Below are 19,473 nucleotides of genomic sequence, written 5' to 3'. Positions count from 1 at the left end.
GATCATAGGTACAGAGTACAATAAAGTATTTTCTAAATAATACGAACAAAAAATAAAAGTTTTTAAACTTTTATCATTGGGCATACAATCTCGTTTAACCTCATCAAAGACTAACTTGTCCAAAAGTAAAGCAAAATATTATCTTTTTTTCACAATCCATCGTCAACAAGATCAAGTTACTTATATAAACAAAACCAAAATACTTTCATTTCTTGAAGTAAACAGTGGCAACAAATTACCTAAATTGTTTTTAAACATGGAATAAACAGTGTCACCTACATTACTATAAATTAATACAATCTGCCATTCACCCACTTACCCATGCAAGTTTGGAGCTCCAAGACTTATGCTCTTCTTTGAATACTTGTTTGGTAACTGTCAATGTTTAAGATTTCAAAGTAAATATCTCAAAATTCTAAATACTTTCTGTATTGAGACCTGTGCATTTTATAATACAGAAGTGCAAAAGGAACTAAAGTGTTGATTAATTACAGAAATATTTATATAAATAATGTACTCACTTTATACATGTTGAAATTACAATATCTCAAATTGACAATTATTTGTTATGAGTAAAGAATATTAAAACATACACTTTAATTACATCCAAATAAGCATAAAAAATCATAAAAATATATTCAATCAGTTTCAAATTTTAGACAAATTTTTTTTTTTTTTTTAATAGTCCAACTGACAAAATATTCACTTAGGAAGTATGAACTTTTCCTCAGAATTCACATGGAAAAAGGGCACCATCAGGAAAGAAAACTAATGTTACAGTTTGACATATAATCAAAGCATATGAAGAGGAAGCAAGTTAGCTCGCAGTGCGTTTTGCACAGCTAGCTTTGGCACAGTCTGTCCCAAATTTGTCAGAAAGCCAGACAAAGATAGTTGGGTTGGCTGGAAAGTCTATTGATTAGTTTGATAGGTATGAAATGATGATCGTGAGTAAAGTCATACTCAAGAAATATTGATCTTATCACTCAGTCCACATAACAATGTTAAGAGTATCACAATAACTTGGTGTCCGAGCACATTCAGTATTAGGAAAAACGGGATGAATGAGCAACAAAAGACGTCAGTGGTGGGACACACAAGGACTTAATGGCTTGTCTGTAGCTTTTGAGCACAGACATCCTGGCGTGAATTTTATGAAAGAGTTTGTGGAAGGGGTAAGATGAAAAAAAAAAATGGCATAATTAAATGCTACTAAGAATGTGGAATTATGTTGAACTAAATCCCATTGAAGCAGTGACCTAGATTGGTATTAATCTCTTCATGGTATTCTAAAAATAGAATTTATATTCATAAGAAACCATATCGGAAGCAATGGAGGACATGTTACGTGGACTCAAAAATTCCTGAAAAATAATCCAGTCGTAAATACCGCCCACCTTCATTTCCTTAATGATAACTGCTTAGCTGCCAAAGCTTGGGACCAGGGAGGCCGTAGTCATCAGAATGAAAGGGGGGACACCTGTATTTGCTTAATGAAATTGAAATTAACATAGGTAGGAAGAAGAAAGTGGGAAGAGAGATACACCCAGAAAGGGGTTCTCAGTAGCAAAAGGACACATAAATATTTGTTCTCTGATATGCTGTGTTTGCACTATATTCTTCCATTCAAGATTGTCTCTTTACTTATACATTAACCAATGGTCTTTCTTTGACTTGTGTACGGATTTGAGATACAAAAATGAGGAGGGGGAAGGAAAAAAGGTGATTAAATTTCTGAAGATACAATATGCAGGATTGGGGAATGAAGCAAATGGTACAGGTGGTCAACTTCATGTAAGACAGGAGAGAATCATCATAGAAAATGGTGAGGTCTTTCATGGAGGCCATCCACAAGGAAGTGCACACCTTTGCTTGCTGTAAGTCCATGTCTGTTGAATTCCACGAGAAGCAGAGGAGGAAAGCTGTTTCAACTAACGAAAGTAAAGGGTGAACAATTGTTGCATCTGCTTTTTTTAAGTGAACTCTTTCAGATAAAGAACAGAGGGTTTAAGTACGTTTCATAACAGCAAAAAGGCTTTTGATAAGTGTAAGTAGGGAGAGCTATTAAAAATGTTCAATTCTATGAGTAGATAGAAGAGATACATGAAAAGAAAACTTAGGTCAAAGAATCAAAAGTCATAAGTAAAGACGAGACTGCACTGTTGCCGATTCCCAAGAAAAGTTGCAAAGATTGTTAGTAGTTGATATACTGTACACTGGAACATCCTGGAAATCGTGTGATGATTGCACTCATGGATGATTGTGAACGTAGACCATAGTGGGAGTGAAATTTTTGAGCATGAAGACAATCGTGTTCGTACCATTCTCATGCCCGTGGAGATGTTCATGAGTTTGTAACATCTCATGTGCTTGAAGTTGGCAATAATCGATAACTTATGTAAGTTCCACATTATGCTGGCAATCACGTTCCTGGGAGCGATAGAGAGTGTGGAGAGAGACCATGAGGTGATTATGATTGTATTGTCGTTTCGTGAAGCGTGGTCTCGTGGCAATCATAGCACTTGTGTAGAAGGAAGATTGTCTCATGGAGACTAGGATTGATAAGTAGCCTTCTTCATGTGTACGTGAGGGAAAGGTGTTCACTGCTTGTGAAAACTGATGTGAAGAGTCAACCCTCTCAAGAGAACTCCTGATGGTCGTCTGGTAGTTCGTGCACGTGAAGAGATCACCAAGATCACCAAATTATCCAACAAGTGTCCTGGCAGAATAGGAATTAGAGCAAGGCTATGCATCTTGACCAACAGAGCTTGTGCCTTGTCTCTTCCAAGATTTGGCATTTGTACCTCAAGTGTTGGTACGAGAGAGAGAGAGAGAGAGAGAGAGAGAGAGAGAGAGAGAGAGAGAGAGAGAGAGAGAGAGAGAGAGAGAGAGAGAGAGAGAGATTTATATATATATGATCAACCTTCCTGGACCTCTATGAAGATGAAAGAATACTTGAAATTCATCTCCTGAGAAGTCATGTAAATGGATGATGACACACTTGTAGGGCAGAACAAACCAGCCAGGTGATACATCCTTACTGTTTTCAGGGATCGGCAGACACTGAAGGTCACACACACATAGGAGGGATAAGACAGCAACAGACATGCCACCCAACAGGAACAGTATTTGATGAAAGCAGGTAGCACAGAGACTGTAACACAATTACGCCACCTGGTGAGCACTACAACTACTACTGTTACTACCTGAAGTCATAATCATATCAAAGGGCGACAGTTTGTATAACATGAAGAAAAAAACAATAATAGAAGTTAAAATACAAAATAATTTCAGCATAATAATACATTGTGTGAAATTTCACTTAGTTACAAGATCATTACAGAAAGATGCACTACAGTAATCATGTCCCTCCTCCAGTACATACAGCATAAGAGATCAGGAGACAAATGCTTATGAAACACATGTTTTCTGTTGTGCAATTATTTCCTTTAACCATTTAATATTTACAAATACCATTCAAGTTTCTAACTGTCATATGATCTTAGCCAACTAAAAATTTAAATAAGTAGTGATTCAGATATAGTAAAATGAGGAGGTGCATAACTAGCTAACAAGAGAAGACCCCTCAGAGTACAACATCACAAGTAGCTGAACATTGGAAACAGAAGCTCTCGTTCAATCGGACATGTTTTTCTTGCATAATCAAAATTTCCATTAACCTTATTTGTAATGTCCTCTTAAGAGTCATTTGCAGAGTTTGATTAAACTAAAAAGAGACAGTACAACTAGTCTAGCTAGTATGGAAATTGAATTGCTTTGTGACAGCCTTCTCCTCTTTTCACAAGAACACAACTTCCCCAATTCCTTATAAATTTTCTCCGGCACAAGTCTTCTCCTTTTGTCATTATCTTAATTGGTTTTACTTTATATCAATGGTGCAATGGACCCCAACCTAGGGTCTATGGTTGCACCTCTATACTCCACTAGCCTTGTATCCGAGGGCTCTTTTCAAGACGGTCACTGTTCCCTTGATGAGAGCAATCTGCACCTCATTTATGCTCTGGCAATTTGGTATCACCTGAAGGTACTGCCTCAGTTTTTTCTTCCGAATTCCTCTTGTCCCCACTAGGTTTTTCTTCAGAAGTCCTCTTGCCCCCACCAGGTTTTTCTTCAGAAGTCCTCTTGTCCCCACCAGGTTTTTCTTCAGAAGTCCTCTTGCCCCCACCAGGTTTTTCTTCAGAAGTCCTCTTGCCCCCACCAGGTTTTTCAACAGAAGACCTCTTACGCCTACCACTTATGTGAATTCTATGATGATTTTTTAGTGTACATTTCTGAGAAAATGCTTTATCACAGACATTGCACTTGAATGGCTTCTCCCCAGTGTGAATTCTATGATGTTTTGTGAGATCACTTTTACCAGAAAATGCTTTGTCACAGACACTGCACTTGAATGGCTTCACTCCAGTGTGAATTCTATGATGTTTTGTGAGATCACTTTTATCAGAAAACGCTTTGTCACAGACACTGCACTTAAAGGGCTTTTCCCCAGTGTGAATTCTATAATGTTTTGTGAGCTCACTTTTTTCAGTAAATGCTTTGTCACAGACGTTGCACCTAAATGGCTTCTCGCCAGTGTGAATTCTATAATGACTTGTGAAATTACTTCTCTGAGTAAATGCTTTGTCACAGACATTACATTTAAATGGTTTCTCCCCCGTGTGTATTCTGTAATGGATTGCGAGACCACTTCTATCATAAAATGCTTTGTCACAGACGTTGCACCTAAACGGCTTCGCCCCCGTGTGAATTCTATGGTGCTCCGTGAGAAGACTTTTCCGAGTAAATGCTTTATCACAGACACTACATTTGAATGGCTTCTCCCCAGTGTGATTTCTATGGTGCTCCGTGAGAAGATTTTTCCGAGAAAATGCTTTATCGCAGACACTACACTTGAATGGCTTCTCCCCAGTATGAATTTTATAATGTCTCGAGAGACTTTTCTCAGAAAATGTTTTGTCACAAACATTGCACTTAAAAGGCTTCTTTTTAGTGTGAGCTTCATAGTGTGTTTCAAGATCAACTTCGTTAGAAAATGTTCTGCCACATTCGCTGCATCTGAACTGGCCTCCGGTGTGAATTAGCATGGGAGTGTTAGGGTTAACTATTCCAATAAACTGGTTTATATAATTCCCACCCACAAATGACTTCTCTCTCATATCAACATCAGTGTGAGTTTTGGAATCACTTTCCTGACTAAGAGGTTCTCCACATCCACTGTTTTTTATCTCTTCTTTCTGTAAACATTCTTTCCCCATTTCTCTTCCGATTCCTTCGTCCTCTTTTCTACTGGATCCCAAGTGTATGTCACATTCCTCTTTCCCACCTATCGTTACACCCTCTTCCTCTTTATTGACTTCCCTTTTGCTGACTTGTAAATCCTCCTCACTCACTGATGCATCATTGTCAAAAGAATATTTCATGTCGCATTTGCTTGGCTCAAATATTTTTGGCTCTACTTTGATTAATACTTCTGGCTCTGCTATGAATTCCATGCCTGAATCCATGAAATGCGAGCCATCATTAAAATGTCCAACACTGTCAACAAAATCATCATTTTCCAACTTGACTGCAGAGTGTGAAAATGAACCTTCCATTTTGTTTTTTATTGGAAATTCTAATGATTCAGAGTTCCTTATCGTCTCCCTATCACAAGATGACATGCTCTTTAATGTTATCTTCAATATCAAGTTAACGCTAAAACTTTCTATTCTTTACATCAAAATCCTACATGAACCAACATAGGACCCTTCTTCCTTTTCCCAGTCCTGTATTTCTTGCAGATATCTTCAGTAGTCTACACAATCTCATCCCAGGAGGTGGACAATTATTTTCTTTGTGATAAAAAGCCTGAAATTATAGAGAATAACCATCAGTGGAGACCAGCAAAATGAAAATGTTGGAGTCTTCTAAAATAAAATGACACCTCTTTGTACTTAAATAACAAAATCTTAAAGTAATATTACAAAATTGTAGGTAATTTGTATTTTTCCTAACATATACAAACCTGTATCTGTTTATACTGGAACTAGCCATAAAACTTTTAGCAAGGTGGAACTACTCCACCATTAGTTAGCGGGGGGTAGGCGGCCACCCCGCTCACACACACACCTGTGTTGTCTAGTCACTTTTTATTGCAGGTAGGAATTCTGTGGGAGATAGGTGATGGCAGGCCAATTAGTATAAATAGCTCCAGGTTTGAATACGTTAGGAAAAATACAAATTACAAATTTGTCATTTGTTCCAACACTCATGCAAACCCTACACTGTTCATTAATGGATGACTCACCCCTTAGGAGGGTGGAAGTCCGGAACAATTGGCTGGTCTTTGACCCGGGATTTCCTGTACGTGCTTTGCACGTAACAGAGAGAAACCCTAACGCCTCGTTAAACTTGTCACGCAAAGCAGGGTTAGCAGCTTGAGCAATTTTGGTGAATGAGTGATGACTAGCCTTGGAAAAAACATTCTCAGAAACGTAGGACTCTTATAATCAACCAGAGACATTACCCAATCCCACCTTGCCACGGGGGTATAGGAACGCAACAGGTATCTCCATTTAGATGAGGTTACACAAGGGAAATGGTTCTACCTGCAGACAGTAGAGGTCAGCTTTGCAGAGTACCATAGGAGGTGTTGCCCCGTAGGAGGGAAGATGAAAGAAAGAAAGAGCCAGTCACTCTTTGTCAATCATTCTAGGCTTATCCCTGGTTAAACTCTCCCCTTGCCATCTGCTAACAGTCCATTAGGGAGATTGAGGCCTTATAAACCATTTACTGTGTAGTCACCACAGGGACAATGAAGAGCGTCTCCATGTTCCTGTTGGTCAAGTCTTGCGGAAGATAGGCGATGAAGATCATTAGGGCTTTCACCTAGCCACTGGTATGGCCTGCGTCACAGAGTAGCTTTTTGTAAGCGTTAGGGGCGTATTCCTGCTCTTAACGTTATGAGCTCAAAGTCACCTCTATGAGAAGAAAAAGGATTCAATGACAGGTCTATGACCTTCTGAATCCCAGTTAAGAATTTGTTCATGGTGAGCCTCTTTGACCTTCCCATGACTGGCAAAGCGTGCCGAACCCTCGGGGTGCACTACTGTATCTTCTTTGAGGTAGAACCTCAAGTTAATCATGTGTAATCACCATTGATGTGGACCTTTGATCATGGTATGAAGGAATTCCTAGTCTGAAGGGCTTAAACCTCGGGTTCAAGCTGCCTGGAGAGATATCAGATATTACTCGGTTCTTCACTGTGAATGAGAGATGTTGAGGGCGACCCATGGGGTACTCCTACTCTCTGGGCCGAAGGTAACACCATGGGAAGACCTGTCCTCAGAATCCGGTGAAGATCTGCTGCCTAGGAGTCCTGGATCACCATGGAGGAGTTTTCTTACCTGACTGCAGGTAGGTAGACTCGAAGTCTGGATGAAGAGCAACGATGGCGACCTAGAAGAAAGGTTAAGCTTTTCCTTCTGGAGGAGATGCTCAAGGAACGAGCAGTGACCTTCCATTGCCTGAGACCAGAAGCAGCCTTCCTCCCAATGGCAAATTGAGGAACCAATACTGGAATAGTGGCCTCGAGAGAGAGACAACCCTTATATGATTCTCACCACTGAAAAAAAATGGTCCCCTCCTCAGGGAGAACGAAGCAAAAGAAAACTTCAGTATCCAGACATTCTCTTAGCAACTTGTTGCAAAGATGGGGTTGTACTCCCAAGAGAGGAGGTGCGGGATAGTTTCTAGGCGTGGGGTCGCAGCAAAGCTACGCTTTGTGAGAATTGTTCACATGTGGTTGCCAAAGTAGATCCTGTCGTAAGGGAAGTTCTCGGTGGGTGCTCTGCCGGGAGTTGCAGATGAGTCATTGGGAAAGAAGAGAGTTGCTGGCAAGGTGAATCCAGTGGCCTAGCTGAATCCCTTAACAAAACAAGACAAGACTGCTGACGACGAGGCCAGCTTAATGGCGCCTATAGGAGAAGCCATTTACCCCCAGAGGAATTGCTCAAAGGGAGCCTTACAGTTGAAAGAAGTCTTTCTTCCGAAGGTGGAAGAAGAAATCAATGCCTGTCGCTGCTATCCTCACTTCCTCCCGTAAGTAGGAAGACCTCTGAACAGAAGCTGGAGGAGGGAGCCTCCCAAGGAAGGGGGAATTGGATAATTCAAAATCCCATAGAAGGAATCAAGGGGATACCAAACAGGTGATGATTGATTTCAAATCCCGTAGAAGCCGAATAGGAGACCAAACAGGTGAAGGAAGCGTTTCCTATAAACGGGAAAAAAAGACTAACCTCTGTTGTCACAGTAGGCAATTCTTCCTGAAAGAAGAAAGATTGCATCTCAAGATTTAAGAGACGGTACCATATGTGCTCCGACCATAATCCTGAGGACGTGTCGTACCGTATGTTGCCTTCCCCCATTCATTTGATGCATCTGTAAGAAGCATCAAATCCGGGAAAAACGAGGAAGTCCACTTCTTGGATGTTATTCTCGTCTGGCAACCTCATTACCAGGACTGTCTCTTCCTTGGATCTCGTAGTGAACAGGAGAACTGGAAGATGCATGGTGCTGAAGCACCTGGAATTGGGCGTCCGCCATGCAAGGGTTTCTTGGTTGCTGACACCTGTGTACCACACCTGATAGATGGCAATTCCTCTTGAAGGAGTGGGGACCGCCGATGAAGTGAGTCATTCAGCAGAGGGCGACAGGTGTCATCCCCACGACGCTCACGCAGGGTGATGGTCTAGTGCAGGCTAGGAAGGACAAGTAGGGTGATCGTCTCACCTTGGCGAATGACAAGCCTTACCCAGCGAATGGCGCTTGCATGCCGGCAGGTGACCAAGCAAAGCAGTCAGCCCAGCTGATTGATGCGATGGCAAACGACGAAGTGCTGAAGAGCTGCGAGAAAATAGGAGAGTCTGAGTTGGCGAACGCCGAGGAAGTGACAAACAGTGAGTTCTGGGAGAGTCCTGGGGTCTTGCAAGTGACTAACACTTGCTAAATGTTAGCGAGACTGGCACTGGCAATCTCGCGAGGAGTGAAAGTCACGGGGTGATGAGTGACGATCACGAGCAGCAGGTTGCAAGGGCCCGAAGGTGAATGTCTGGCCGGCGACAGCGAAGATCGATAGTCCTTAGCAGGACTGAAGAAACGTCTCCTCACTGCAAGGGAAGGAGATTGTCTAGCGCGGCGAAGAGTACAGAGGTCCCAAGAAGAGTAACAATCCTCCCAAGAGGATTGTCGGCGGCAGCGAGGTTTCTCCACTGAGGAAACCTGATCTGACAGGGTCAGAGGAGATCTACGATGGTCTTTGTAAGATCTGTGGAACTGACTCACTATGGGGGCCTTGCTCATGAATGGGAGATGACCACCCACAGGCGAGGCGGAAGCACCATCTTCGGTATCAGCAGCGGCAGCAGGCGAAGGCAAAGGGGGGGGACTCTTCTGCAGACAAGGTGCCAGAAACTCAGGGTTCACCATGGACAGCACTCATCGGCGACGGACCCTCCTCCGAGGAAGCCGATGTCTGCTTCCACTTCACACCCAGGTGGAGAAGTTCCAACAACGCCTCCTTCGACTGGGGATGAGCCATACCCAACGATAGCCAGACCTGTAAAATATCAGAAAAAGAGCAGGTGCTGCCTGGGGGGAGGGGCAGAACCGCTTCTCCAGGGGAAGTAGTTCTATCCCCTGAACCCCTAGGTTAAACGATCTATACTTCTACTCAACAATTCCTCAGGGGAGATTGATTGAGCAGGAGCTTCGGGAAGAGATCGAGGGATCAATGTTGAAGTCCGAGGTTTTTTCAACTTCGAGTAAGACCCCGAAGGCGAAGAATCTATCTTTAGACCACTTCTTGCGCCAATGCCCAAACCTCTCCCACTTGGAGGCAGACCATTCCTGACACTCAGGGCAGGAGTTGTCTTGATCACAAAGCTGGCCTCTAAAGGACGGACAGAGATGGTGTTGTCCATTTCCACAGAGGGCACAAAGGTACCGCAGGTGCAGCTTTCATGTTCAGAACAGGTGGCGTGAGGCTAGTCAAGAAGAATCACAAGTAGTTCTCCACCGAGCCAAAAGCAAAGTGGGTGCTCAGCCAAGGTGTCTGAGTGAGCAGGGTAGCCTGCTACACCCCACCCATCCCACTAACTAGCAGGATGGGTAGTTATCCCTCGCTAAAAGTCTTATATCCCTATAAATAGCGAAGGTTGTATAGTGACAGGACAATTGGCAATCAGCGAACAGCACGCTGGATATTGGCAAATGCCAAGCGATTGGAGAGCTGGCGAACGGTGCTCGGTGAGCTAGTGAAGTTGGCAATCGGCGAACGATCAACTGGGGAACGGCAATCAGTGATTAGCGATCGCCGAATATCAACTGGCGAGCTGGGGAACAGCAGGCTGGCTAATCGGGGATCAGTGAATGGCAAGCTGGCATAATCACCGATCGGCAGGTCGAAGGTCGGCGAGCAGCGAGCTGGCGATCGACCAACCACGGATGGGCAAACAGCGATTAGCTTTCAACGTAGGGGTCTGAACCTCTCTTGGAGGAGGTTCCTCATCCTACAGAGGTGGTCTGGAGACCATTCGTAACTCGGGCAGCACTACTTTAATCGGCGAAGCCCTGAAGTAAGGCATGAGCGAGATCTCTTGAGGAGGGCCTTTAGATCGGCATGAAGAGGGGTCTGCTTTAGAATCTTCCTCTTCTGGTCCGTTGTCAGGACAAGTGTTAATTCCAGTCGGGAGAAGTCCTGCTGAATCCCGTGAGTCCCCCTTGCTGCTGCACGAGGTCTTCCAATGGGAGAGAGAATCATATGGGGCTCTGGGGCCCTACTAGAAATAGGCCTCCTGCTGGGGTCCATTAGGAAAGCAGAAGAAGAGACGGAAACCAACTTCTCCAACGGGATCCTCAGTGTGGAGGCCACTGCCGACCTCTGCTTGAGCGGCTGTTGCAGTGGTAAGACTCTACGCTGGCTGGGTAATGTTCACCACTGCTTGCCTGATGGCTTTGATCAATGTATGAAACCAAGATGGCTGTTCCCCAATAGCAACTAGGTTCGGGGTGTCCTTGGATAGGCCTGGAGGTGGAGAACGCTTCTTCGGGGAACACTCCCTCAGTACCTGAAAGTAAGGGGGAGAGGGTTGCCTACCTTGATCAACTCGTACAGGCATCAAAGGTCCTTCTGGGTGATCTTCCTAGGACAATCTGCAGAGATGGGAACACCAGCATACTTGTTCGGTGGTTCCCTGAAACATTCTGGAGAAGGGATGGGCCTTCTGCCTCTTGCTGATGTTGTTGAAGGCTTCTCCGCTGCTGCTATTGCCTCTTTTCTGTGGTGTCAGCGACCCAGACCTTCCTTGATTGCAGGAGTGCATGAAAGAAATGCGTAAGCATGTAAAGAGCATGCGGAAACATAAGCTTCACGCACAGGAGATGGTAGCGCGGTGGAGAAGGCAGGGCAAGTCTCGGAGACCTCTGAGGGATTGGTGAATGGCGATTACGTGCTGGAAATTGACGCTTTGGTGAGCGGCGAGAGGGCGAACTTCGAGAAGGTGAGAGCAGACGCTTTGGTGAGCAACGCATTGAAGAATAACACATTGGCGAGCAACGTGTTGGCGAGCATCGCGCTGGAGAGAGACGCGCAGGAGAACGATGTGAGGACGTGCGACGCGCTGGCGATCGGCATGTCGGTGAGAGGTGATCAGGCACACGACAAACTGGAGATTGGTGAGCAGGTGAATGACGTGCTGGCAAGCGGGGAGCAAGAGAGCGCCGCATTGGTGAACAGCGAGATGGCAAGTGACGTCCAGGCAAACTACAAGATGATGTGAGATGTGCCGGAGATCTCTGGTGGGAGATCGTCTAGGACAAGATGTGAACAACACATTGGAAGATCGCGTACTGGCGAACAGCAAGCTGATGGAGAACGGCAATCATGAGGAGACACGTGATCGCATAAAGAAGAACAGCGAGAAGGTGAGCATCCAGCCAGAGAATAACGATCATCAGAAGGAGAACGATGGTCAGCAGAGCGTCGAACACCCACCGGTAAGTGATGATCACGAGGTATTGAGTGATGACCACGAGCCGGAGAGTGATCACAAGAAAACCGATGATCACAAGAAGACCGACGAGCACAAGCAGGAGAATGACTATAAGAACATTGATCTCGCAAACTCAAGCACTACCTGATGGAGGGCGAAGACGAAGGTCTGGGAACGTGTAGGGGACTACAGTTCCTGCAGGATAAAGAGATCTGAGGGTGGTGTGAGGTCTCTTCGTCATCAGAAGGTCGTCGGTCGGTAGACAACCAGGCGCGCTGATCTCGTCGGGGCACAGGACTAGCAGGAGCAGATGCAGGCGAGAGATGGGACTCGCAGACAGCAAGAGCTTCCACAGGAGACAGGATTTCTACCTTGGAAGAACAAAAAGAAGGACCCCCTTGGGCCCCTTGCTGCAGAAGCTCCTTGGAAGGAGGCCCAGCCACACCCAGCAATGCCCAAGCCTGCAGAACATGTAAAAGGAGGAGAGATTCGCCCTAGGGCGGGGGGCAAAGTTGATCCTCTAGGGGAAGCAGCTACGTCCCCAGAGCACCGAGGTAGCCCTGGTGTTAGCTGGTTTACGCTCATACTTGATACCCCTTCGGAAGAGGCCGAATGAGCAGGAGCTTTGGGAAGAAACTGGGGGGTCAGAGAAGATTTCCGAGGTTTCTTCGCCCTTGAGGAAGACCCCGAAGGTAAAGAATCTCTCCTAGACTAGTTCTTCCCTCATCAGCCAAATGTCTCCCACTGGGAATCAACCCTGCCCACAACGAAGTCCTATGAAGGTCGGACACAAAGAATGGGGTCAGTCTCGACCAAGGACATGAAGGCAACACAAGAGTCCTTCAGGCCCTGGACGAGTACGCATGAGGACACGGGAAGGAACAGGCCCATCTGAAAAGATAAAGCAATGAATGCTGTAATGCCCAAGTCTTGAGAGCAGAGAGTGGACACGTCCGTTCTCCTCAAGCCAAAAGAAAAAAAGTGACTCGGATTCACTGGTGTGTTAGTGAGAGGGGTAGCTGGCAACCCCTCACTACCCCCCCGCTAATTAGCGGTTTAGGTAGTTACCACCTCAATTAAAAGTCGTAATGGCTAGTCTTCCAGTTTCGCTGAAAGATGAACCCTAATAATGAGAGGAAGGTTTGTATATTGTCAGAACAAATTTGAGTTTGACCTCTGACTTTCACTTGCTTTCACATCTGTTTTTCTTTCTTTCGGCAAGGATTTCAACATGCCAAAGAAGAAAAGACAATCAAAACATCTAACTAACATACAGAAGAATGAAATTTTCCCTAATATTCACACAAAATTTTTAATATTAGTGGAGTTAGTGAAGGAGAGAGAGAGAGAGAGAGAGAGAGAGAGAGAGAGAGAGAGAGAGAGAGAGAGAGAGAGAGAGAGAGAGAGAGAGAGAGAGAGCATGGGGGGCCAGGAGCCAAAAGCAGCAAGATTTTTGGAAAAAGGATCTTCATTTAAAATTCAATTGTGATAAATAACAGTTTTGGTGTATCAATGCACAAAAAGAAATATAAAATTTATAAAAATCATGATTTATTAATATTGTCTTTGTGGAAATACAAAGAAAAACTTTGAATGGCCATATCTCAAAACTACACTTATTGACTTTCAAATTCTATCTTCTCTCTTAGTTTTAAAGTTATAGCATTGACATTTAGTATGTAACTTAAAGAGACATTATAGAACAATGAAATTAAATTTTTTTTTCCAATTCTTACTTTATATTTTACTTCCTTTATTTCCCCCCCCCCCCAATTTATTTTACCATAATGAAAAAAATTCATATCTAGCAAAAAATTACTTTTAGAAAAATAAACTCTTCGATTGGTGGGAGGTCTGTATCAGGTCTATATATGGTAGTAATTAAGTCTTAACGTTAAGTATCAAGGGAGGAGATAGAATTTGAAAAATGCTTTTCAGGATAAATAGCATAGGCGTCACAAAATCGAAGGTCAGAGGCGAAAATCACATGCATTTAGGAGATGTCCCAAGTCACCTTATTAAGTTGTACGAATGTCAAAATCCTATCCTTAAAAAACTACATTGACCAGCCAGCTAACTTTAATTAATTTTTATTTTTCCTAATGATACTGTTCAAACCTTGAGTTCTTTATCAGAGATATACTGGAAGACTAACCATAAGACTTCTGTCGAGGTGTAACTACCCCACTGCTACTTAGCGGGGCAGGGGGGGTAGGTGGATAGTACCGGTTACCTTGCTCACACACACACACCTGTGTTCTATCGTCAAAATTGCTTGCAGGCAGGACTTACTGGGGGATAAATGATGGCGGGCCAAATTTGTATAAAGAGCTCAAAGTTTGTATTGTTAGGAAGAATACAAATTACTTTAAATTTGTCCTTTGTTCTGACACTAAATGCAAACCCTTTCGCTCTTTATTAGGTGGGTGAAAGTCCTAACCAACTGGCTGGCTTTTGATCCGGGGTTTTTTCCCCTTCGTACTACGCATGTATAAGGGGGAAAACCGTAACACCATGCTAAAATCTATGTGCAATAGCACGTTTTAGCAGCCTAAGCAACCTGTGTGATTGTGTGATACTAGCAGTGTGACTAGTCTAGGTATAAATTCTTAGAAACGTAGGAACCTTTGAACCAGACATAGACATTACCCAATACCACCTCACAGGGGGTATAGGGATGCAAATAGTATATATTATTATACCATGTTACACAAGAGAAATGGTTTTACCTGCAGATAGAGGATGCCAGCTTGCAGAGTACTGCAGGCTCTGTTCCCCAAGAGAGGAGAAGCTCAAAGAAAGAAAAGGCCAGTTTGTGGGACCTGCGTCACGGAGTAGTTCTTCTTGAACGCTAGGTATGCATTTATGCCCATAATGTCATGAGCTCTAAGTCTCCTCGTTTGAGGAGAAGGCATATGATTCAATGTCCAGTCTATGACCTTGCGAATTCATGTAGAGATCGTGTTCTTGGTGATCCTTCTCTTGACCTTCCCCGTGCTGACGAAGAGTATTGCACTCGGGGGCGAGATTCTGCAGTTCTCTTGAGGTAGCTACCTTAAGCTCCTCACTGGACAAAGTACCAGTTGATCTGAATCATTGGTTACATACAAAAAAATCCCATTCCGGAAGGGGCCAAATCTAAGATTCAATACCCAGGATTTTGATTCTTGGTGATAACTCAGGAACGAAGCCAAGCATTACCTCTCCCCATCGCCTTGAATGGGACATGTCGTAGGAAAGACCATGGAGTTCGCTGACTCTCTTGGCTGAGGCCAAAGCAAGCAGGAAAACCATCTTCTGAGTTAGGTTCAGATCTGATGCTTGGAGTTATGGTTCGTTGTGAGCACCTTTCAGGGACCAAAGGACAAGAACCATGTTCCATGGGGGTGGTCTAACTTCCGACTGAGGGCATTCAAGTTCAAAACTGTATGAGGAGAGGCAACTCCAGCAAGGAGGCAATACTAACTCGTTTCAGTCTAAAGACTAGGCTCAAGGCTGAGTGATAGCTTCTCAACACTGAGACAGAGAGGAGCTTTTCCTCCTGAAGGCAAGCAAGGAACTCCGTTATTGCTGAAATAGTGGCATCAAGGGGAGAAATACCCCTGCCACGACACCTTACTTCTAATTATATTAAGACTGTATATTAATTGTTTAACCCGAAAACCATAAGGCTGCAGAGATTTTGTATACAACTAAGTATGATGTGTGCTTTACAAGGCTTGCAGTCTGATAGACTAAAGAATTAGGAAGTCTTTGCAACCTAAACCAATACCGAACAATAGAAGACATTCGGTAAAGATCTAAAGGTAATTCTCCAGCATCAACAAGGAGACTTGTGATCGGCAAAGTTCTAAACGCTCCTGTGGACAATCTAATAACAGCATGATGTATTGAATCTAATATCTTTAATTGACTTGGGGTGGCTGAGGAGTATATTTCACACCCATAACTAATTTTTGAGAAAATCAGGGCCTTGTATAAAAATTTAGCTTCACTTACACATGGGATACATTGACCTTTAATGTATATATCTGGATCTGGATGTATTCCTCGAATAAGACATAAATGGACAACAACAGTTTTGCTTGTCGAAAACTTGAACCCATTCATATCAGCCCACTGAATAATTTTGTCCATTGAGAGTTATAGTTTTCTCTCAACCATTGCCATTCTAGCTCCAGCAAATGATATGGAGAGATCATCAACGAATAGTGTTGGGAGAATATCTTGAGGAATGACAGAGGATATCCTATTAATGGCTAGTACAAATAGGGCAATCCTAGGGATCGCAGTACTGTGTTGGCTGCAAGGATGACTTCTTGAAACTTAACTTTAATCCTCAGGTCGTGACAAATCCCGAGAAGCCTGACTAAGTTTTGGAGAAGAGATGACCCCAAGTCTGTTGGAATTAGCCAGTCATCTAAGCATCTTAACAGACGAAAGCTACTCCTGTGACAGGAGGTGCGACCAAGTCGAAAAATCATAACTCAACTGGTGCCATGCGTAGGGGACTACAGTCCCTGGAGGACGAAGAGATCCTAAGATAGCATGAAGGCTTGTTGTCAGCAGGTCATTGTTGGGAGGCGAGCGGGAACGCTGGTCTTGACGACGCACAGGACTAGCAGGAGAGGGAAAAGGCGAGAGATGGGCCTTGCAGACAGCTACAGCATCGACAGGAGACAAGACTTTACTTCATAGGAACCAGAAGGACCCCTCTGCACTCCATGCAATATTAGTTCTAGAAGAACCTCCTTGGAAAGAGGACCAGCTACACCCAGCAAAGGCCAAACCTGCAACACGTCAGAAAGTGAAAAGGACTCGCCCGAGGGCGGGGCCGAATTTGCTTCTCTAGGAGAAGTAGCAACATCCTCAAGTCCCCTAGGTTGCCCTGGAGTAAGCTGGTTTATGCTCCTACTCAACCGCCCCTCAGAAGAGGCCAAACGTGCAGATGCTTCGGTATGTCATCGGGGGGCGGGGGGGTCAGAGAAAATGTTCGAGGCTTCTTTGCCCATAAGGAAGACCCAGGAGAAGAATCCCTCTTGGACTTTTTCTTCCACCAGCCCTAAACCTCTTCCACTGGGAAGCAAAGCACTCCCTACACTCCCCACAGGTGGAACCCTGCTCACAACGACGTCCTCTGCATGTCGGATACAACGAATAATGGTCAGTCTTGACAGAGGACATGAAGGTGGCACATGAGCGACCATCAGGTCCTGGGCAAGTCCACATGAGGATGCAGAAGAAGGAACATACACACCTGAAAAGAAAAAGATTACAATGGCCAAGTCTTTTGAGAGCAGAGAGCAGACATGTCCGTTCTCCTCGGGTCACAAGAAAAGAGTGACTCGGATTCACTGGTATGTGAGTGAGAAGGGTAGCCGGCAACCTTCGGTAACTAGCGGTTTGGGTAGTTGCCACCTCGCTTAAAATTCTGAATGGCTAGTCTTCCAGCTTTGCCAAAAGATAATTCCTAATAAATAGCATAAGGTTTGTATTATAGGAACAATGAAACTTTTGTTTATCATAGGTACAGAGTACAGTACAGTATTTCTAAATGTTAACCCTTTTACCCCCGGGCTCTTTGGAAATTTCCAACCCTTAACCTCCAAGGGGTTATTTTTTTCCCAGCACATTTTGCAGTATATTTTTTTTAAATTGCTCTAACAGCCTTAATTTTTGTCATAGCGAGGTCAGGTTGGTCTCATTCTCTTGGAAAATGCCTGAATTTTTTCAAAAAATATAAAAAATATGGAAAAAAAAATTTTTATAGCATTTTTTTGCAAGGATGTACCGGTACGTCCATGGGGGTAAAGGGATGGGTTTTGTGAAACGTACCAATACGTCCTTTGGGGGTAAAAGGGTTAAGCACAAAAACCAACTAAAGATTTTGAAACTTCTATCAGATTAAATAAAAATCAAATATACTTTAATTACCTGGAGTAAACCATGTCAACAAATCACTTAAATTGTTTGGAAACATTGATTTAACAGTGTAGCCATGTCCCGAACATTATTATAAAGGAATCACAATACAACCTAACTTTCACCCATTTGCCCAGTGAGTTCAGCGCTCCATGGCTTATGCTCATCTTCTTTGAATATTCATTTGTTAACTGCCAATTTTTAAGATAAAGAAGTAATTATCTCGAATTCTAAATACGTTCTGTATTGAGACCTCTCCATCTAATAATACCGGAGTGTAAAAGGAACTGCAGTGGAAATTAAATACAGAAATTTTCTATCAAAATAATTTATTCAATTATAAAGTACATGTTAAAAATATGATATCTCAAACTAACAATTATTTGTTATAGATAAAAAATATTACAAGCTTTAGATACATACAAATAAGCATAAAAAATTATAACAAATACTCATTTAATTTACAATTCTACAGACACAAAAACATTCTATTTTCTTTATAGTTCAACTGACAAAATTATTCATTTAGTAAGTATAAACTTTCTCTCAGTATTCAAATTGAAAAGGAACCTTTCTATCAGAGTTCTAGTTTGACATATTAAATATCAATGCATATGAAGAGGAAGCAAGATAATTTGTAGCGCGTTTTGCAAAGCTAGCTTTGATAAAGTCTTTCCCAAGTCATCAGAGATGGTTGGAAAGATTTGTTTGAAAGGTATGAAATGATGATCATGAGAAGAGTCAAACTGAACAAATACACAATACTGTATGTGCATTTAATAGATTGATCTTATCACTCAGACCACATAAAAATGTGTGCATCAGAGTAATTTTTTGTTTGAGTACATTCAGTACTGGGAAACGAGATGAATAAGCAATAAAAGACGCCAGTGGTGAGGACTCGAGGATTCACTGGCTTGCCTGTATCTTTCTGGAGCTTTTGAGGACATACGTCCCCACATCAGTTTTATGAAAGAGTCTGTTGAAAGGGAAAGATGTATTGACAACAGGTTTTTGGTAGGAGTAAATAGCCAAAAATACACTTTACAATAACATTAGTCATAATCAAATGTTACTAAGAACCCGGCAGCCCGATGCAACCAACATCGGAGAAGCCGCCTGTCTCATATATCTTGAGCCGCGGTGAAAACGGTGTGGGCCAAGTGTGTGTGCGTGGCCGTTGCAAAGCCACGACCACCCAAAACAATATACCCAGCTACTGGCATTCTGTCGTTTCCTCCACCCTTCTTCATCTCTTTCTCATAGATAGGAGGCTGATGGCTAACGACAGAACCCAATACTCGGACACGAGTGGGCGCCGACGACATTATTTAATGATAACTGCTTGACTGCCAAGGCCTGGGACTAGGGAAGCCATTTAGCATTAGAATGAAAGGGGAGCGACCTGAATTTGCATCATGAAATTGAAAGCTAAGAGAGGTAGGATGAAAAAATTGGAAAGAGATACCGACAACACTGCATTGCTTGCTGATTTCTAAGT

At 43.3% G+C, this 19,473-nt stretch overlaps 1 protein-coding gene across 1 annotated transcript in view; it reads right to left on the bottom strand.

Moving 5' to 3' along the window:
• Positions 1-2,906: 2,906 nt before the first annotated feature.
• Positions 2,907-19,473, bottom strand: part of LOC137632509 (zinc finger protein 454-like) — a 29,775-nt gene continuing 13,208 nt past the window's right edge. Inside the window, exon 2 of the mRNA XM_068364474.1 lies at positions 2,907-5,868. Within this exon, the coding sequence (XP_068220575.1) occupies positions 4,011-5,681 (1,671 nt within the window). The 5' untranslated portion in view covers positions 5,682-5,868 and the 3' untranslated portion in view covers positions 2,907-4,010. The remainder of the gene's footprint in view (positions 5,869-19,473) is intronic.

Source organism: Palaemon carinicauda, chromosome 41, assembly GCF_036898095.1.
Source record: "Palaemon carinicauda isolate YSFRI2023 chromosome 41, ASM3689809v2, whole genome shotgun sequence".
Classification (NCBI taxonomy): Eukaryota; Metazoa; Arthropoda; class Malacostraca; order Decapoda; family Palaemonidae; genus Palaemon; species Palaemon carinicauda.
The sequence above is the reverse complement of the archived record's forward strand: the minus strand, read 5'-3'. Positions and strand labels throughout refer to the sequence as shown.